Consider the following 22,790-nt stretch of genomic DNA (forward strand, 5'->3'; position numbering starts at 1 on the left):
ACACATTTTTTCTCGTCCAATTTCGGTTAAAAAAAGTGTGGAATCTATTGTGGGACATCATCCAACATTCCTGCCTCAGGCCCTACAGTTTCATGAAGTTCCGATAGGTAGCGGAGCTATACGTAGGCTTCATATGGCATCTGTAACGTAGGTGCGTTCCAGGCAGAGAGCTGTTTTTGAGTTTCTTTTCGTAGATACTCATAGACGCTTCTAGAATGTCTACGGAGACCTGGCAGTGAATGGAAGTGAACAAAAGCACGGTGTTGGGCGAGGCGTCTGGCATCATCGGAGTAAGGTCGCGCGAACCTGTCCGATCTGCCGCGTGCCCGCTAGCCGCACACAGCTGTGGCTCCTGCAGTGTTTGAAAGTGCTGACACTCTCGTTCGAGGCGATCGACGAATCACAGTCAATCTCCTCGCTGTACAACTGGACATCTGTGCTGGTAGTGCTGACACACTCGTCCACCAGTAAAGGATACTCAAAGGTGTACGCCCGCTGGACTCCTCGCCGCCTAACCGACGATCAAAAATAGTGGTTTGTAGCCAAAAGAGTAGGGAATAATTGGTGTACTGGAATCGTGAATAATAGCAACCTGCTTTCAGGGGAAAAAAAAGTGTTGCTCGGCTATACTGACCTGGGGCACGTGGTGGGCGTTGTTGGAGAGGCGCGGCTGCTGCAACAGTGCCGCCTTGTGGCGCAGCGTGTCGAGCAGCGGGTGCGCGCCGGCGCCGGGCTGCTGCTGCTGCTGCTGCGGAGGCGGCGCCTGCGGCTGCTGGCCCTGCGGCTGGCCCGCCGCCTGCGGGAGGTGCGCCGCCACCGGCGCTGCCGTCGCCCCCGCCGCCGCCGCCGCCTCGGCCGCCGGCTCCACTTTGCGCTGCCCGCAGCTGGACGCCGACGCCGACGACGAGGACGCAGAGGACGCGGAGGTGGAGGCGGAGGCGGCCGGAGGCGGCGAGAAGGGCGTGCGCGGTGGCGTCGGCGGGCTCGCCTGCTGCGGCGCGGGCTGTTTCAGCGACAGTGTCTCCAGGATCTTGCCTGAAACACCACACGGCGCTGATATCAACGCGTCGTCAAAACACTTCTCTGAGACTCCAAATCTCCCTGAACAATTTCTGCTGTACTGAAAGCAAATTTTACCGATTATTCCTAGTTCAGAGGACTTACAGTTTTATGAGCAATTCTATACGTTAATAAGCTCTCCCCACTCATGAAAATTCCTTTCTTGCTATCTTCCGTCACTATTCCACACTATTATGCGACAGCTTGAAGGATAAATCCTCACAGCAATACGCTTCGCCGCGCGGAGTGGCCGCGCGATTTGAGGCGCCATGTCACGGACTGCGCGGCTGCTCCCGCCGAAGGTTCGAGTCCTCCCTCGGGAATGTGTGTGTGTGTGTGTGTGTGTGTGTGTGTTCTTCTTAGCATCAGTTAGATTAAGTAGTGTGTAAGTCTAGGAACCGATGACCTCAGTAGTTTGGTCCGTTAGTAATTTTACACACACACACGCACACACACACACACAAATACGCTTCGAGCTGTCGTCACTGGAATGTAATATCAATGGACTTCCATAGCGACGACACATTGAGTTTCAGATCGGATGCTCTTCGCACTACAGTCACTGTTCTTGAATCGAGGGCGCCAGAATTCGATTTGAACGTCGTTCCTCTTAATGGAATGTACATACGCCACTTCGCTCAGATAAGTTTACAGGCTTCCGTTAAACAAACTCAGTGCATTCGATACGATCCTGTGGAGCATTCACAAGATGAAAAAATAGAGACGAAAAAATTGAGAGGAAATCGATTGAAATCAGCGCGTTAGAACTGGACCTCCACTGAGTGCGAAGTCCTGTCGGAGAGCAGAACTCGAAAACGATCTCAGACCTCCTCCACCATGGGCGATTAAAATTGCTCTTCGCGGAAAACCGTAAGCGTTTGTGCAATGTACTCTTAATGCTGGATTTCCGTTGTTCAGGATGAACATGAAGTGAGAAGTAGGGCAGTGTGAAATCCGTCGCATAACCGTCAATTGGGTACGATTTCTCACTCTATAAAATTCTTTAGTGAAGTTTGGAATTTAACTGGGGTCACTGGTGCAGAATTCGGTCATCTGGAACTGATGATCTCTCTTTTCCAGTCAAGTTATGCTGATGAAAATTTCTTTTTCCCGCCGGGTTTCAATCCGGCAAGCTCTGGATCGAGCGCCTCCGAGATACGCCGGTGTGGCGACGTCGGCCACGGAAGCGGCTACAAAAATTTAAATTACAAAATTCTTGAAATGTATCCTTCAAAATGGAGAGCAGCGAATTGTTCCCACCTTCTTCTGGCTGTAAGTTACAGTTGACGCGATTAAAAACATACTACCTACGACGGCCTGTACCTGTATCGTGATGTGATCTCAGCGGGGATAAGTTGTTAGCTGTTTTCTTCGGCTAGGTCTCCACTTTACATCCACTAATTCAAAATCACATATATGCTTGATGAATGCATTGACACACAACTGGATTTAATTGTATGCAGTGAGGCAGATCCTCAGAAGGGCGCAAATGAACAGCATCTCGCTGTTTCATTAGCACAAAGCGCTGCGTCACGTGGAAACCTACTGCGACCTCCAGCTGCTTGCAGCGTTCCCTCCCAGTCCCAGCTATCGCGACGAAAACGAGACGTAAACTAATTGAATAAGTGCGACACCGACAGGTTTGGAGCCGCTTCAGCAAATGCGTATTTCAGAAACAATGCTCTCTACCGTGGATTGCATTCGGTCGCAATTGTCAGCTGCCTCGCTACGAATTTGTTTATCGCCACGATGTCTTGGGAGGGGCTCGCAGTTTATACTATTAGGATAGGTACCCATTTCAAGAAAATTAACTCGTTTCTAGAATTATTTACGAGTGGGATTAGAACTATCTGTAAGTAAAGCTCGTAATAAAATCAACTTCCGTTACTGACACAAAACATGACCTGCCGTATCAGAAGAAGAAAATAAGAAGGAAAAGTCAGAGACTACTCTTTCAGTTTCAGAAAATATTTTTTACAGTCTAAAAAATAACGACAGATTTCTCCTCATGTATCAATACGGTGTTAAAGAAGTGTCCGAATGTGCAATGGGGCAGTTTCTTGCTCGATGTTGCAATATTAATATGTGATTTCGCTACACCACTCAATGGAAATGGTCGCACAACTCTTTTCCAAAAGCCATAACGGAAGATTCTATACAAATAATAACAAATTAAGCCATAACAGGGTCGTATTTGTAATTACCTCTGCTGTGTGAAATCAAACGTATTTGTAATTACCTCTCCTGTCGAAGGAGACATTACCTGACGGCTCTAGTGTAACTACACATGGATGTGCTTATCACTTTTACTGTTCGTTTCAGGCTGTTTTCCGCTGTCTTCAGCTCAGCTCTAACTTTCATATCAGCTAGTTAGTTTACAGATATACGTCATAACATGTGTATAAAAAAGACAACAAACCTGTACCTCATTAAGTTAAATTCGACAGAAGTCACTATAAAAGTCTTGGTGCTATTATTTGTGCAGGGAATTGTCCTCCGAACCGCGTCGGCTGCTTGGTTCGTCGCTACACGGCGGTACGGGACTGGCAGGTGGTCAACACACTGCTCCCCTTGCCAATGACGTAGCCTTTCGGAACACGTTACGATACGCGCTACGTCTCCTTAAAGTGGCTCCTCAGTTGTTCTTACGAGGCTGCGTGCACCCCGTTCCAGTCCTTCGAGCAAGGAACCACCTTGCAGTACCGAGAACCGATCCTTGGTCCACCACCAGGCAAGTCAAGTATCTGTCAGTTCAGCTACCAAGGCTTCCAATTTAAACTGACGGGAAAAAAATCGCAACACCAAGAAGGAGCTGTGCGACATAAACGAAAATTGGAAGGCGTATATCTACATCTGAAAGATGTCTATCCAAATTTCGTGTCAGTCGCTTAAGAGTGGCGCTAGTGGTGCCACTACAAAGATGCAAATCAGATTTGCTTTATATACCCGACGTAACGTAGTGAGCATTAGATACCTATGAGATTGGACGTAGCGAGTTGATGTTAATCATGAATGCCTTTAAGACGACAAACACTCAATCATCAACGCTTCACCGAATTCGAAAGAGCTCGTGTAAGGGCTACAAGAAGCTAGATGTTCCTTCTGCGATAATGCAAAAAGACTTGGAAGGAATGTAGTCATTGTACATGGCAGCGGTGGTTGCGGGAATTTACTGTCGTATGAAGACCGGGCTTCGGACGGCCACGTGGCACTACAGAGAGTGAAGACCATCATGCTCGGCGTATGGCTCTGGCGCATCGTTCTGCATCTGCAGCAGTAATTTGAGCAGCAGTTGGCACCAAAGTGACCCAACGAACTGTTACAAATCGGTTACTTCAACGACAGCTCCGAACCAGACGCCCTACTGCGCGCATTCCACTGACCCCGAACCACTGCCGTCTGTGACTTCGGCGGTGTCAAGCGAGAGCTCACGGGAGAGCAAAGTGGAGGTCTGTTAACATGTCTGCCACTACCAGGATGCAAATTAGATTTGCTTTATATACCCGACGTAACGTAGTGAGCATTAGATACCTATGAGATTGGACGTAGCGAGTTGATGTTAATCATGAATGCCTTTAAGACGACAAACCCAAGATTTAAGTGAATTTTAACGTGGTTTTATATATGGTGTTGTGGTCTGTGGTGTGGTTACCTACGACAGCAAGAGTACGCTCGTGGTTATCCCGCAAACTTGTACGTCAATCTGGTGATTTGAAATGTTATGCTGCCATTCATGAAAAGCATTCCAGTGGTGTTTTCCAGTCGCCCACATACCGCTGTTGTAACCCAACATGCTCTACAGAGTACGTTGCGTTGGCCTGCCCGATCACCGGATCTGTCTCTAATCGAGCACATATGGGACATCATCGGACGATAACTCCAGTGTCATCCACAATCAGTATTAACCGTCCCTATATTGACCTACCAAGTGCAACAGGCCTGTAAATCCGTCCCACAAACAGTCACCTGGCACCTGAACAACACGTTTGCTGCTTGCATTCAATATTCTGGCGGTTACATCCGTTATTAACGTACCAGCACTTCACATTTGCAATGGCTTATCTCGCGCTTACATTAATCTGTGATCTTACAGTGTTAATCACTTAAATATGTTACCTAGACAAGTGTATTCCCGAAATATCGTTGCTCTATATTAATTACTTTTTTGCGTTGCGATTTTTTTCCATCGCTGTATTTACGGAACATCTAATATACACTGAAGCGCCAAAGGAATTGATATATGCATGTGTACTCAAATACAGAGATATGTAAACAGGTAGAATACGGCGCTGCGGTCGGCAACGCCTATATAAGACAACAAGTGTCTGGCGCAGTTGTTAGATCGGTTACTGCTACTACAATGGCAGTAATCAAGATTTAAGTGAATTTTAACGTGGTGTTGCAGTCGGCGCACGAGCGATGGCGCACAGCATCTCCGAGGTAGCGATGAAGTGGTGATTCACCGAACGACCATTTCACGAGTGTATCGTGAATATCAGGAATCCGGTAAAACATCAAATCTCCGACATCGCTGCGGCCGGAAAATGATCCTGCAAGAACGGGACCAACGAAGACTGAAAAGAATCGTTGAACGTGACAGAAGTGTAACCTTTCCGCAAATTGCGGCAGATTTCAATGCTGGAAAATCAACAAGTGTCAGCATGCGAACCGTTCGACGAAACGTCATCGATATGGGCTTTCGGAGCCGGAGGCCCACTCGTATGCACTTGATGCAGCACGAACACAAAGCTTTACGCCTCACCTGGGCCCGTCTACACCGACACTGGACTATTGATAATTGGAAACGTGTTGCCTGGTCGGACAAGTCTCGTTTCAGATTGTATCGAGAGGATGGACGTGTACGGGTATGGAGACAACCTCATGAATCCATGCACCCTGCATGTCAGCAAGGGACTGTTCAAGCTGGTGGAGGCTCTGTAATGGTGTGAAGCGTGTGCAGTTGGAGTGATACGAGAGCCCTGATGGTCTGTATACGAATCTCACAGGTGACGCTTACGTAAGCATCCTGTCTGATCACCTGCATCCATCCATGTCTATTGTGCATTCCGAAGGACGTGGCCAATTCCAGCAGGACAACGCGACACCCCACACGTCCAGAACTGCTACAGTTTGGCTCCAGGAACACTCTTCTGAGTTTAAACACTTCCGCTGGCCACCAGACTTCCCAGACATGAACATTACTGAGCATATCTGGGATGCCTTGCAATGTGCTGTTCAGAAGAGAGTTCCACCCCCTCGTACTCTTAGGGATTTATTGACAGCCCTGCTGGATTAATCGTGTCAATTCCCTCCAGCACTACTTCAGACATTAATCAAGTCCCCACGTCGTGTTGCGGACGACCTAGACGATATTAGGCAGGTGTACCAGTTTCTTTTGCTCTTCAGTATATATAACGATGCTGAGAGGGGAGGGGGGATGTGAGATTTATGATACAGATAATACATATTACTCGAACGAATCATCTGGAATCGGGAAGCTCGTTTTGCACAAGAGCTCTTCTGCATCTTCTGTTAGATTATCAGATGTTTTCGGCACTAATGAGTGCGTGACGCCAAATACGATAACCTCTGATTACTTGATAATGTCGACGGCAATGGTCAGACTGAAGCCTGTTCCACGGCACGGAATAGTGGGGTGGCTAGAGGTGGAGAATAATCATGCACGGCTTTCATTGTCGGCGCCCCGCCTCGAAAACCGACGACAGCGCGCCGGCAGCCGTTTTTGCTCACACACACACACACACACCGTGCGGAGCGGCTGTTAACCTACTTGTAATATTCCGTAACGAAATCGAGCGAGGCACGCGGCACAGAAATGCTGCCGTATATTTCACAGTGGCGAGAAGATGTCTACTTTCTAGCGTGCACCCATTGAACTTGAGGAGAGGGAAGTAGGTTGCGAGCTCCGGCGGCGCATGCGCACTGCACGGCCCCTCCGAATTCGCTCTTAAGGTGTTCCGCCGTCACCGTCGACTCCATTAATTTCTTTTGTTGCTACAGCTGATAAAAGAGAGAGCTGACTAATGCGTACCCGCCTACCAGGCCAGGGACGCTAACGCGGTGGCGATGGACACAGAGCTAGCTGGTTCGAATATTGGTGATGGAAGAAATTTTCACGTCCCCACCCCCCCCCCTGCCCCCCCCGTCCCCCTCTGGTGGGCTAGGGGAGGAGATATAACTACGTAAAGTCCATGATTAATTTATTTCTTGCAGTTTCTAAAGCGTCATACCCATTTCGTCCATGTTATAGTCGTCTTTGAATAGACATATTATACCTATTTTGCTAATTAGTAATGATCTTCCTTATCATCATTTCATATTCCATACCTATCTAGGACAAACACAGCGATGTATCATTTAAAGCTCACAATCATGCCCCTGTTGGGACTCGACTCCACGACCTCCGCTTTACTTCACCACGGGCTGCGTTTCATAATGGTAAACAGGTCTTCCATTAGGAACCTCCACCCAACGTCGCTAAATATAATAGGTCAACGAGTGGAACTTACGTACGGTGTATAAAGTGTGTTTCATAGTCCAGGCGCCCGAAGCCGGAAATCCGGCTTATTGCCAGCGGATTAACACTTGTCATACAACCACACCTTTCCTCTGAATGAGAACTAGCATGTTTTTCGGAACATCGAGAAATAGGTTTGATATGTATTGAAAACGAGTTTGCCGTTTCGTCTCGGTACGTTCCAGTCCCTAATGCCTTCCTAAAGCTACAGTAACGAACACTTTATCTTCACAGCACAATGACAACATTGTCGTCCGAAAATATTCGTATTCCTCTTGGCGAGTAATAACAAAATATCTACTAGACGTTTTACGTCCATTTTTTAAAGCAGAAGAGTTACAGGAGATCGAAACCATTGTGCGAACCTTCACTGACTCTGTATGGAGCCTGGACTTTACAGTTTTTACTTTTTTACATCTTTAGTACTATCTCCGTCTACAAGACATAAATCGCCCTAAGTACGTTAAATTTTCATGTCCTGGCATGTGGCCAGTGACCAGCAATTCAATGTAAATGAGGGCGGATTCTGTGTCAGACTTTATACAAACGTTTTTGGTCTTGTCAGATGGCAACGTGGCATATGGTATTAATCGACATATCGGCCAAAGACATTTAGGTTCAAAGAACTAATTTTCATTCCGGAGATCAGAAGCGAAGCACAGGCCAGTCATCTTACTGTCGATGGTATGAGACACTTGCAGTGAAGGGCTAGATAGACTGTCTACTGCTGCAGGTTCTTAAACGAAGAAATTTTCTGTATAAACTGCACTGCGCGTTGTCTGGAACGACTAGACTGGTAAGTTTCAGCTCGCAGGCCAAGCTGTTACAGGATTAACAACGTTTCGGTGTGACCCCAGACGGAGCTTGACAGCTAACCACCACCTGCCTTAGCTAGCTGCCATAAGAGTTCCCACGGGCGCGGGAAGGCACGGACCTTATTCGTGGGTCTGGTGTCTGGCCTCCTCTACAACTCGAGGTCTTACATCGGACATGGACACTTGCATGACATCGAAGTAACAACACCGACATTCGCATGAATCATTTCGAGGAACATCGAAATCATAAGGAATGACAATCAAAAGCAACATGACCATTTTGCGTTGGAAAATTGCACTATCTGTCTCGGGGTGAATGACGATACACAAAGAATTCAGTTAACTCCGTAGCTTACATTTAGCTGCTTACATGCTTGTAAAAAATCTCCTCTGTAGGAATCTGTATTCCGCCAACAAAGATCGTGTAACCCAGCTTGCTCTCTTCGTCCACGAGACCCTGAAAGCGGTAGATACGGCGCCCAGATGGATGCCACGTTCCTTGACAGTTCCACACTGCCGCTTAATGAACGAAGTACGAGAGTACGGAATATGAGACCAACTATGCAACTGGAATGAAGAGTTTCTAGCAAACAGAACACAGCATGTCATTCTCAATGGAGAGACGTCTTCAGACGTAAAAGTCACTTCGGGCGTACCCCAAGGAAAAGTCATAGGTAAATTACTTTTCACAATATATATAAATGACACAGTAGACAACATCGGAAGCTCCATGCAGCGAAATGCAGCAAGACCTGCAGGGAATCGACGCTTTCCGCAGCGAGTGACATTTCACCCTCAACATAAATAAATGTAACGATTTGCGTATACATAGGAAGAAAGACTCGTATTGTACGATTCCACGATTGCAGAAGAATCACTGGAAGCAACTACTCCCATGAAATATCTAGGAGCAATTTTAAGTGGAACGACCACATAAAACTAATCGCAGGAAAGGCAGATGCCAAACTGAGATTCACTGGAAGAAACATTTGGAAACGTAGTTCATAACCAAAGGAAGTAGCTTACAAAACACTGGTTCGAATCATACTTGAATATCGTTCGTAAGTATGGGATGCGCACCAGATAGGATTAGCCGCGGAGTCTGAGGCGCCTTGCCAAGGTTCGCGCGGCTCCCCCCTCCCCCCATCCCCCTCCCCCCCTCGGAGGTTCGAGTCCTCCCGCGGGCATGGGTGGGTAGTGTGTAAGCCTCAGCAATTTGGTCCCATAGGAACTTACCACAAATTTCCAGATAGGATTAATAGATGAAATAGAGAAGATCCAAAGACGAGCAGCGCGTTTCGTTACAGGTTCATTTAGTAAGCACGAAGACGTCACAGAGATGATCAACCATTTCCAGTGGTAGACGCTGCAAGAGAGGCCTTATGCATCACGGTGTGGTTTACTGTTAAAAGTTCCGAGAGCAAGCGTTCCTAGAAGACTCAACAAATATATTTCTTCCTCCGACGTATATCTCGCGAAAAGACAACGAAGACAAACTTAGAGAGATTCGGATGCACACGGAGGCTCACCGGCAACCGTTCTTCCTGCGCAGCATTCGCGACTGGAACAGAAAAGGGAGAAGTGACAGTCGTACACAAAGTACCCTCCGCCACACACCGCAAGCTGGCTTACAGAATGTAGATGTAGAATAGGTGGTAATAACTTATAGTCTCGTCAAAGCAGGCGATACTTTAGATGGAATACCTGGTCATTTGGATACGAATGATATCATGTATTGTAGTACCTCGAGAATTTCGGGGTAAATTCTAGAGACCCTCGTATTTCCACCGTCTCGAACAAGCGTTCTTTTAGAGATGAGTGTGGTAAAGTAGAACTGTGTCTACTGCCCCACAATTACGTGTGAGCAGGACGGACGTGTATCGGACGGATGATCGGCGCGGGCAGGTAGTCGCCGAGCCTGCCTAAGAAGTTACACGTTCAGCTCAAGGAATAAACGCGCCGTACTCCGTGCGACGTCAAACATTATTGTGTGAACATCTGAATGTTGTTGAAAAAAGAGAAGAGACAATTACTTATTCATTCATTCACTTACTTTCGTAAGGTCCGGATAGTTGCCTTGTTAAACTTGGAGAGATTTGCAGACTGTATTTATGGAAAAATGAAGGTGATAGTTTCTGACGGACCGGAAGGTGTCGAGCTTACGAGAAATGTTTTGGTTGTATGAAAACTGTTATGTGTGATGAAAATACAGTGGTACTGTGTTCGAAGTATTCTCGAGTGTACGGAGTAGAAAATTCCTCGAAAACAGCATATTATCTTCGGAGAAAAAGTTGGGCAAAACATCGCAGCCGGCTATCCTGAAAAGAAGATCGGCGAAGTAACTACAAGTAAGATCGATAGCCAAGGGGGAGTGTGAGTCTTGCACACGAGTACCATACTGCCACCCTTAATCACCAAAAACCGCTACAGTATCAATAACCCCAAACTCTTGCCTATTAATAATCGTTCTCTTCGTCTTACCACTGACAAGTCTCCTGTGACAAACGTGTTGCGATTATATTTTATCTGAACAGATAGCATAATCAGGGGCAAACGTTTGCCCTAGTGCATCGAAGAGGCGATGTTTACGAGTAAATCCTGGTCTCACGAATCTGCTTGAGATATTCCTCCATTTTCCTGAATCATTCTCCGCGCATAGCAGTTCACTTACGCTGCCAAATCTAAACTGGACACTCCTAGTACTCCGTCACCGATACGTGAGATACTGACGGTTCTTCTACCGGGAACTTATTGTCGTTTAGAGCTTCCGTCCAACAAAGTGGCCATACGAGAGTTGGCACTGGGACATTCCACTTAAGTATTTGTTCTGCATCTTCCTTGTGAAGCCAGACTGGATGTGAGTGGAAGCCTGAGCAGCGAGGGCAGCGGGCCACTGGAGGCTGGCTGATGGTACATAGGAGGCGCCGGCGGGCCCGCAACCGGTCCGTACCGCCCAATGAATGAACAGCCGGCCGATGACCCGGCTAATGCATATGTAATGCAGCCGCCAGCCCGCGCTCGCCTTATCGTCCCAACGGCGATAATGTGTCGCGAGAATTTCGCAAAACGCTCCGCCACCATTAAAGTGTCCCGGCGAGCTGATTTTGCGGCATTTCAGGTCGGACCCCTTACTAAGACGGTGATTGCCGCAAAGCTCGTGTGTATTGCTTCCGTACCCAGGTATTTAGATGTCCGTGGATTTGGACTTAAGAGTTTGTTTAAGGGTATACAGGGTGTTACAAAAAGGTATGGCCAAACTTTCAGGAAACATTCCTCACACACAAAGAAAGAAAATATGTTAGGTGGACATGTGTACGGAAACGCTTACTTTCCATGTTAGAGCTCATTTTATTACTTCTCTTCAAATCACATTAATCATGGAATGGAAACACACAGCAACAGAACGTACCAGCGTGACTTCAAACACTTTGTTACAGGAAATGTTCAAAATGTCCTCCGTTAGCGAGGATACATGCATCCACCCTCCGTCGCATGGAATCCCTGATGCGCTGATGCAGCCCTGGAGAATGGCGTATTGTATCACAGCCGTCCACAATACGAGCACGAAGAGTCTCTATTTTTGGTACCGGGGTTGCATAGACAAGAGCTTTCAAATGTCCCCATAAATGAAAGTCAAGATGGTTGAGGTCAGGAGAGCGTGGAGGCCATGGAATTGGTCCGCCTCTACCAATCCATCGGTCACCGAATCTGTTGTTGAGAAGCGTACGAACAGTTCGACTGAAATGTGCAAGAGCTCCATCGTGCATGAACCACATGTTGTGTCGTACTTGTAAAGGCACATGTTCTAGAAGCACAGGTAGAGTATCCCGTACGAAATCATGATAACGTGCTCCATTGAGCGTAGGTGGACAAAACTAAAATGAGCTCTAACATGGAAATTAAGCGTTTCCGGACACATGTCCACAAACCATCTTTTCTTTATTTGTGTGTGAGGAATGTTTCCTGAAAGTTTGACAGTACCTTTTTGTAACACCCTGTATTAGTACAATTTTATCTATTCTAAGGTGCCCGCGCGCCGCCTTCATCTAATCAAAGCGAAACTGTCCACAACCAGTAAGCTGATTTGAACACCACAGCGCTTTACTTCGTGCAGCCTTACTGGTCGTAATATGATGTTGTCTTCTTCCGACCTTGGACTGAGTTACCCATCCACCTATAGGGGAGACTTCTCACAAATATTTATTATATAATTTAGCTACATGATGAAGAGGCGTTTTTTTTTAAAAAAATGTGAACTCGTATCTGCAAACAGTCACTTTCAATTTTTGTTCGAACGTTCTGGTACAGGTTTTCAGTGTATTAACTTAATCACTTGTGATGAACGGTGGTATACTTTCTTGAAAAAAACTTTGTCGGAATCCTTTAAAAGTTTTTCTAAATATGCAAAACAGAATTTGATTTTGGTGTCGACGTCATAACAAAAATAGCCCAAACAATTCTGACTAATAAAACTAACATTGTTTCCAGCTCCTAAGATTGCTTGAAATAGATGTACTGTAATTTAAGCCAAATGAAAAAGAAAACTATAATAGAGTTTCACTCCTCACAACAAAAACAACTACAAAAATTAAATTGGAATTATGATTATCTCGCTTTAATTGAAAGAACATTTAACTTAATAGCAAACCTGGTGACGCGGTATCTAGATTCTGAATATTTATACTGACCTTACTGAAAATTGCAACACACGGAAGGAATGACCCGAAAGAATCACCGAGAGAGTTAGCGTAGTGTCTTAGACACTAGAATCGCAATGGGAGGGATGCGCTTTAATTCCTGGTAGCAAAATGTAGTGCTTTCGAACGAGTCCCATTTTCACCTACCCGATAGTCATGGTAGCGTAAAAGGGTTGCCATGGCATAGCAGACACAGGTATTCCTGAAGGGATCACTGGATTCAAGTTATGATCTACACTAGGACGTATTTAGGGCAATCTTAACAGTAACGGGAAATTTCTAGTCAGAGGTTCACCCCTTCCTCCAGTCTTAGATGTCAGATTACTGCAGGAAAATGCCAGGCCATGTACGTTCAGGAATATGCTAGCATACTACAGATACGTCTTGTATCTTACCTGGCCAGTGCACGGCAGACATGTCGCCAGTCGAATATGCTCAGTGTGGAGGGAAATTCCCCATGAAAACATCCGCTCCTTGTTTGCAAACTACGACTTTTAGTCTCCAATTTCAATACGTGCAGCTTCACTTTACATGCGAACATTTTAGGTTAGGCTTTACCGTGACTGTTATGACAGTATACATGTGATGTATTACGACAGTGAAAGGAATCTGTGACCACTGGAGGCAGTATCATTTAGTTCGTCCAAGAAATCATAACACAACACACACACACACACACACACACACACACACACACACACACGCCATACTAAAAAATGTTAATCCACTTGATGATGAAGGTTTAAATCTTTGAAACGCGTCTTGGAGATAAATAAACAGTGACTGGTAACAGAAAACTTGTTTCATTTGACGTGAAGCTTCATTATACTGACTCATCGAAGTGTGAGATCATGTATAGTTATGTAATTCCCATCCTTAGTGTAACTGTCGTGTATGTAATCAATCTCTGATATTCAGTTCATTTCATTCACACGTATTCTCCTTGGTGCAGCAATTTCCATAAACATAAGTATATTTTTATTATATCAGCTCCGTATGTGGCATGACAAAAGCCAGGGCCAGTCATGCTGTTTAGGATACATGATCACTTCTTCATGAAACTTTTACTCCATATCCGTATCCCGTCCGACAAACTACTGTGTTCCTATAGAATTACAAGCTGATAGACATCGAAAGCTATTCAAACTTTGTTTTCACGGTGAGGTCAAGCTAAGAAAAATGAAAGATTTTTCATCGGCTATGCTATGCGTTTGACATGTTTATGGCACCTGGAATTTTAAAAGTTTACTTCTTCCTGGAAGCAACTTTAATGTGCCTCACACGTGGCCCTAACACTTACTTGAATCTCCCTACAGCTAAACCGGTCTAGCCTTCGTGCTATTTTACGAAAAACTCATCCAGATGGTCAGTCCTTTCCCTCAATTAAAGTCAGGGACGACTTCTTCTGCATTTCTCGGTGAATTGTTCACAATGCAGATGGAGAGTTAACGCCAATCCACTCTCACCACGCCGTAAAACATGTTGTTTACTGCATGTCACGGCACGTATTTCGCACTTTTACGACAAAATGAATTGATGTAGCTACATACAGCGCACACACAGATGATGTTGCAACGTTGAAGGTCATCTGGACACGCGGAAATGAACCAACGGCAGTTAAGAGCAACAACTGTGTGTCGCTATTCGAGACTGTTTGATATTCCATTTACTCTGACCTAGGCGGTTAAATGTTCAACGTTTTCTGTATAAGAAAATTGAGACAGATCAGACTTTATGTTGATGTGAAAACGATGTGAGAACTTTCAACCTTCAGTGGCATAAACTTTAGAATGCAAATAACACCGTGCTTGAACTTTCTTGTAGATTAAATCTGTGTGTTTCAGAGGCACTCAAACACACTCAGTTTTCTTTCACTGGTAATGTTGTTACTAACAGATCTTTGTAAGTACGTCGCACCGACTCACTCAAAACTTCAATTTGTTGAACCCTCACCAAAATTCTTCAAACTTCACAGAGGTTCTCCTACATATCTTACGGGTCTGTCCGCGTACACGGCGAAGTCTGGCATAACCTATGTGTAGCTTCGAGAGTGAATATTTGACTCTACAGCGGAGTATACTTCATAATTAAAGACTTATTATAGAGTAGATACCACTATAGAGTGAAAGATTCATTTTGTAAACGGTATAAAAAATGGCTCTGAGCACTATGCGACTTAACATCAGAGGTCATCAGTCCCCTAGAACTTTAGAACTGCTTAAACCTAACTAACCTAAGGACATCACACACAACCATGCACGAGGCAGGATTCGAACCTGCGACCGTAGTGGTCGCGCGGTTCCAGACTGAAGCGCCTTGAACTGCCGGCCACACTGGCCGGCAACACGGTATAGAAGTTGCCCTTCCTGTACGCGATGGGCAAAACCTCCACGAACATGCCGATTAAAAGTAACTGTATTTATCCACTTAGAATGTGATCAATAAACACTGTCTGAATCACTCTGTACGTTTTATTGGGATAACCGGTTCCGACCTTTGATATAGGTCATCTTCGGAGCCACACATTTAATTGCTGCGTATCGCAGGGTGTCAGCAGGGTGAAGATTAATTTAGAATGGTCGTGACAGGCTGCGGCTGTAAAGCAATAGTTTCGTGTTAATCTTTTGATGATAAAGACGAAACAAATTGCAGGCAAATAATCCTACGGAACCTGTGCTGTTGTAATTGCGGTGGCAGGCAGGAGCGGGCAGTGGCCAGCGGCAGCGCGGGTGAAGTGCGGCGAGGCAGCAGCGGCGGCGGCGGCGGCGGCGGCAACAGGTAGGGCTGTTTTTTTGCGGGCGACGGGGTCGCGACCGGTATCTGGCGCACCCCAGCCGGAGGGATGCGGCGATTTATTAATGCGGACCTCTAGCCCCACAGGGGAGGAGTTAGGTTTTTGGGGTGAAAAGTGGGAAAAATAGAAGCGTAACCCTCTTTTTCACGGGCGTTTGACTCACAATGCTAAATGAGTCAATGAAGGGTATCAACTGCGGACGCTCGATACCTGTTCCACAACAAATACGGAAGCGCACTGTGTGTGCGTAAGGCCCCAATTGTCGGCGCACACGCTCCCGTGCTCGCGTTCTGTGCCGACTCAATCGTGCGGCGAGCGTCTTCAACCCTTCTGAAAGCGCCGTGAGAAAGAAACGTAACGTCTACCCAGCGGCACCTGATCAACCGCACCTAACGTGCCGACCGACTCCCCGCCGCTCTTCCCGAACGCCAGTTCTGATCAGCAACCCTTCGCTGAGTCCTTGTTACCCCAACAGCGAAACTCAAGAATAACGGTCACCTGTATGTTCTACGAAGCGACGGGCTTATGGCGTCGTCAACGCTGCGAAGGGTTCCCACCGCACAGGAAAAGTAGCTACTCTGTGCTCTCCGTCAGTGGACTTCCCACGTATTTCATCTGAGCGATTCGTGGAACTGAAGCTGCTCTACTGTGTACCTAATCCTTATCTGTAGTATATATACCTAAAATTAATCGCAAAACGTGGACTGTGTACTTACTTAAGCAGTTCGTTAATTTCGGCTATTACTCGCACCGAGTAGCTCTGTGAATGTCATACTATTTCAAAGTGCGAAAAAACAACGATGGGACACTTGGGAAGAAACATGAGGACCATGCACCGTATTAATAGACCTCACTGATATACACAGTGAACATGTCACAACGGGAAGAGTCTACGAAACAATAATCGGAATTCGACCCATCTCAAACGACAAGGGTTGCACATTTTAGAACCTCTTGATATTTTTCGTAGATAGGGTTTCCAGAATTAGCGAGTCGATCTCTTCACGAGCTGCGGACTTCTGATTAGGCACCATGTGGGGAAAAATATCTCAGCACCCCACAGGGAAAAGTACGGTTCATCCGAGACATTTACGGAAAAAGTGGGAGAAATAAACAGCAGATACGTAAAGATATTACTTAACCGGTCGTTCGGATATAAAAGCCTTAAACTCAGTCTAACAGCTCGTCAATACCACATGTTTAGTTAAACGCAAGTACGCTCAAGAAGAATAGTCAGAAACAGTTACAGAACGTAGCCTTAGGTAGCGGAAGTAATACAAAAGAGAAAGAAGACACAGAACGCACACTTACTGCTCCCCGGATATCGTGTAAAGGCGCAAGAACTAGGCTCCTAAAAGTGTACGTAGTTCGCTCAGTGCTCTTACTCTCCGGAAGGCACTCTCATCTACGGTATGCTTCGTAAAAACACGCCAGAAACTGCCAGGAAACCATTAGCTAGAGTTTGCGTTCGTAATGAATTGAGTTTCTCTCCTTGGCCGCGGCTGTCGTCTTTTTTTCTGCGCCGCAGTGACGAAGAGCAGGCGGCCCAGAGTAAGCACAGCGGCCGACCAGCACAAAACGGAATTCATGAAAAATTAACGCCGCCGCGGCAAAAACCGTTGAGTGCATTGCTGTGTGCGCCTGCGTACTAACCCTTTTTTCCTCGTTTTAGCCCCTTTGCTCCCCACATATCGCCGGACGTCCGTGAGATATTCTCTCGACGACCCCTCTAATTTATTCGTTTCATGGCATTAAGATGTGTGATATCTGTAATATGGCTGCTTGAAACAAATTTTCAAATCTCGCCCGGACCCAGCGAGCGCTAGAAAGCCCTCTTTTTATACTCGAGTAATGGCTCGGAACGCCGGTGGAAAGAACGCGTAGAATAGTTCCCGATGTGAACATTCTGGCAGGGCAAAAAGCGGCCGACTAGAATATTTATACGGTCTTTCGCCCAAACTCTCGAAAAAGATCTGTTTTGTGTCCTATTGGTGTAATCTGGAGGTGGCAGAAAGCCGACCACATGTTGCACAGACAACTTCTGCGAGGCCAGGTGGAGCCCCTGCCTGTGCCAATACGGTCGCACTGCTTGCCGCCCAGTAACAACGATAAAATTTCTGAAGATAATATTGGGTTAAATTTCGTTGACTAAACTGGACTGATATTTTTCAACGATGTCAGTTCAATCATTAAACGGTGGACGCACGCCAAAATTCACCGCCTTAGCGTTTACCCGGTTTCTCACGGTCCGCTCCTTCAGATCCTGGAACGCCACTTAACCCATACTGCGTCCTCTGGGCAAAGGTCAACTATCTTATGGGATTTGAAGTGCGATTTTCAGCCTAAGGATATTATGAACTTGACCTTGGCACATATGAAGAACTTCTCGCATGTCCTGGTGCCTTTTACGACCTTTGTCGACATGCATGTAAAGTATGATGTCTCGGGAAAATAAAATCGTGGTAATAATTGACGTATTGTCAAATGGAAGCATGCGACCTTATATGTGTTCATATAATAATTTGACATAATAAATTATTAAATGAAATCGTACGTGAGCCCTCGTGTACGTTCGTTACCATGGACTTCCTCCCACGAGAAGTGTTACAAGATAAGGGTGAACGGGTACTGCCCTACGCGCATTGCTGTCTTATAATAAAGGAGAGAGCTGTACCTTCGAACACTTTTCAAACTTTCGCCCCTATCCAGCCCTGTAATAGAAGTTTAACGTATCTTCTTAGTTCATTTTGAAATGATAGGATTCACTACGTGTGTGTGCTGCAGTCTTTTTCTGAAATTACGAAAGTTACTCCGGAAAAGTAGGATTTTTTCCGTATGTGAAAACTGTTCCAACGTAAAAAGTGACCATTTATCTATGAGCAATGAATTCGATTCAAATTTAGTGCTTCAATCGAAAAAATCTTATCAGCACTGTATTTAATTGGCAACTAACACATATTTCCGCTTTCAAGATAGGAAAAATTGCTAAGACATTAATTAAATTAATTTCATTTTCTGCAAATATTACGTGTTCCACGGTAAAACGACCTTCCGTTTCGAGGTACAAAATGGTGCATGACTGACGAAGTATGGCTTAACTGTTCATACGTTATGTATCTTACTTTTAAAATATACAGAATTTTACCCATCATAAAACTCTGTAACTGAAGAATTAACAATATCCTCAAATATTTTTAATATATTATACAGCACTTAAACATTTAGAACGGGGAATATTTACAAGTGCTGCACAAAACAAAACGCGTCTCACAACAACAAATACAGTAGAAAATGCCGTAAACTGCTTATGGTGGCCTCTAGAGCACGTTACTTCATGTAATTCTAAAATTGGGCACCAGACTGAAACACCAACGACGAAACAAAATATGGTCCCAGGTACACTCTCTCCCCCAACTATACAGAAAATTTCAACCATAAAATGAACCCACAGCACATAAACCTCTTCTGAAATGGCGTTCTTAGCATAATAGCGCTGAATATATTTTGAAGCGTTTATTGGCGTAGAGTGTAAAAACTACTGTGTACTGTAATGTGGTAAACCGCCTATACGCCATACTTCAGGTTTTATGGTTCATACGAAAATTCAGCATCCCGTTCCCTTTCTACCCTAGAATACTGCTCTGGATGATCTTTCGTAGTGATCTGATCTCACTAGCTGTCGTGGGAAGAAAACAGATAGCAACAGGTTAGGATTATATTCGTCTGCCTCATTGGTACTGAAGTTGACCGTTAAACCACACACATGAACAGAATACTTTTGGGCAATAGGACGCATCATTCTGCAAAACTAAATAGGAACTACTTTTTTAGAAACAACTTCCAAGTTTTGGACGGCTTGGAGCGGTCCTTCTTCAAGAGAAAATAAAGAACTAATGCTCAATTCGATTTCATTCAGTACCCGTGAAAGTCTACTCACTTAGAACAGTCATTGTCAGTATCAACTGGGAATAAAATTAATTTGCGACCACGCTAGCTCTTAGTTGATTTATTAGAGGATTATTTTCTGCAATAGATGTATTGGTTTGTGTTCCATCTCAGGGAAACCCAACTCTTAATTTACCGCAAATTCGTTGTACGAAGCACACTAAATATTGCCGCTCGTAGATGATGCTAATAGGAAGACTGCATGAAGATACTGAGGTCGACATACGTTTCACAGAAATAAGTGGGGGCATAAAAGTGAGCTGTTGTGCGTGGGGAAAACTGATAGTGAAAAGACACGCTGCGCTTAGCATTCGTGCCTAATCGCCAATGAAAGAATCGTGCTTGGCACGTATTCAACCTGCTTACTGGGAACGGCGACATGACGTCGCCACGAATCCACATTTGCTGCAACTCAAGCGGAAAGAATCTCGAAACTTACGTCATTTAAGTCTCTTCTTATGACAGATCTAAGATGACTGAAGGTCAAATATTCCACAGCGCTGCTAGTTTCACTTACGTTGAAATAACACAGAATCGACATCACAATGCATAGAAATTTGTTTTAGAGGCAATGACTTCTTTCAGTGACGTGAAGGTCAAAGCAAAATTCATTTACTAAATAGTAAGTGAACGATAGAAGTATAACCTTTACCTTGCTCTGAAAGACGAAGTACACTAAACAGGCAGGGTAACAACAAATTTAAACGGAATGTTCTACACCGCTCCAATTAATGTACCTTTGCGTATGTGGTTTCATTATAGTGAAACCCCAACATAACTTTCACTCGATGATAGCGAAGACCTTTTAACACACTACATTCAAAGTCTTTATTGTCGTGACCAACTCAGTCCTGAGAGATGAATTTATCCCCTCTAATTGGCAGGACTGCCGCAGCTAGCGAAGAAATTGAGGTTCTGCTACTATGACGATACACTATACAAATAAAAATTGTGACGTAACTGATTGCTTTGTTAACCTTTGAGCTATAACAAATAGACATACACTTCATTCACTTACACTGCCGATGTGAATAACGAAAATGCGAAAAATGGATGTTAGTCCCGAAATTCTTAACCAAAGGAAAAGGCATATTATTACTTCGGCGCGGCATGAGTCGGTGAAGTTAACGAAGAAGCACACTTCGCTGTGAGGCTCAGTATCGCCGCTGACCTGATTAAGATCGTAACAATTGTTTAAGGCCACAACTAATCGGCTCTGGGCCCAGAGTCAGCACGCGGCTCTGCGACGCATCGCGGACAGCGCGCGAGCCTCTTCGGCGTCTGCGAGCGTCCCCCCCCCCCCCCCCCCCACCTGCGGCCACCACCACGCCACGAGAAATAGAAACTTGACGAGATGTTCGCGACAGCAAGCCTTCTATAAATGCGAATGCTCATTCTTTTTCTTTATTTCCATATTTCCATCTATGAAAGGGGGGAATAAAAGGGCCCAGTCACCGAGCAAGTCCAGGGCCGCAGCACAGCCCACACCCCCCACTCCGCAGCTCACAACTCGTTTCGACATCCAGTTTCTGCTGATCAAAACGCTGCAAAGAATCCGCCGATTAATAACAAATTCTTCCGGCTGTTTTACTCGGATTTTTAATTAAAACGCGACGCGCCTCCAATTACTTACAATTAATAAAATTCAAAGCTCAAATTGCATCCGGCGCAATACAACGGAGGAAAGGGGGACCAATAACCAGCATTTCTTTGTTTCGGTGCCGAACTATTTCGCGTTACCCGAACACAGAGGGCAGGTCCAGCCGGCCTGTGTGGTATCTACAAGCTGACTATCGAAAGAGCCAAGTTGTTTATGTAACACAAAGGTCGATACAAACTTACGCGCCAGAAACCTACATCTTCATTTAGTTAGATACCATCTTGGAAGAATAGGGAGTACGGTCGCTTTAGCTGGAATAAAACACTCCAGAAAGAAGTAGCTTAGAGAGCTGCTTCTGGAATGTTGAAGCACAAGCGTATAAAAAGAAGTGAAATGAAGGAAAAGAGTGCCCTGGCTTAGTTGTGTTTAAAGGAACGATAAAGGAGTTTAGAGTTTAACGTGTCGCCGACGTCGAGGTCATTTGAGACGAATAATCTGCACAGTTGTACAAGGACGACGCAGGTAATCGGCCCGGGCCTTGCTGAAGAATCATGTCGAGATTCCCTTGAAGTGATTTATAGAAACCTGGATAAGATGGCTGGGTGGAAACCTGAACCCCACCCCCTGTGATTGGGAGATTCGTGTCTTAAGCACTGTATCGCGTCGTTCGTTACATTTTAAACGAGAGTATTACAAGGGTGTACCGAAAAGTAATGCCTCTAAATTTATTATTCTGTGCTCAATATCAGCGAGGGTATTAGATGAATGTATACTACTCAGTCGACTTACCCGCTTGGCTGATGTAAGTTGCAATCCTCTGCCGGTAGATAGGCCGAATTGTAGCGTGTAACACGACGTTTTTTAACGTACCTCAGGAACAGCACGCTGTAATCGATTATCACGAATTCGAAGAGTTTGTCCACATATGGAGCACCTGTTCTTCGGCATAACACACAAGAGCGCTGCGACATCTGCAGCAATCCGACGCCTCGGGGTTCACTGTCATCGGTCATTCTCCATACAGTCCCGACTTGGCCACCCCTGATTTTCATCTGCTTCCAGAACTTAAAGTAAACCTTCGAGGACTTCTCTTTGGCAGCGATGAAGCGGTGCAAGCAGAGGTGACAGTACCAAATGGTCACTCGTTGGGAGAATTGTGTTCGTCGCCAGGGTTACTATGTAATAAATATGAAATATGGAATAAATATTAGGCATGAAGAATAAAGATGTAGAATGTTATAAAGTTTATCTCATTTGGAGGCATTACTTTTCAGCACGCCCTCGTACAATGAAACTGAAACATTCGCGACTGTTGTCCAATACACTACTACAAGCCGATGCT

At 45.3% G+C, this 22,790-nt stretch overlaps 2 protein-coding genes across 2 annotated transcripts in view; both read right to left on the minus strand.

Annotated features, from left to right (window-relative positions):
- LOC126248883 (zinc finger protein castor homolog 1) overlaps window positions 1-723 on the minus strand; it is a 111,368-nt gene extending 110,645 nt beyond the window's left edge. Inside the window, exon 1 of the mRNA XM_049950342.1 lies at window positions 635-723. The gene's annotated coding sequence lies outside the window, so the exon portion shown is untranslated. The remainder of the gene's footprint in view (window positions 1-634) is intronic.
- Window positions 1-22,790, minus strand: part of LOC126249451 (uncharacterized) — a 243,854-nt gene that overhangs the window by 17,512 nt on the left and 203,552 nt on the right. The window contains exons 6-7 of the mRNA XM_049951105.1: window positions 893-1,035; window positions 635-745 (exon numbers count right to left, since the gene is read on the minus strand). Coding sequence (XP_049807062.1) covers window positions 635-745; window positions 893-1,035 — 254 coding nt within the window. The remainder of the gene's footprint in view (window positions 1-634; window positions 746-892; window positions 1,036-22,790) is intronic.

The sequence above is a fragment of the Schistocerca nitens genome, chromosome 3, assembly GCF_023898315.1.
Source record: "Schistocerca nitens isolate TAMUIC-IGC-003100 chromosome 3, iqSchNite1.1, whole genome shotgun sequence".
Lineage (NCBI taxonomy): Eukaryota > Metazoa > Arthropoda > Insecta > Orthoptera > Acrididae > Schistocerca > Schistocerca nitens.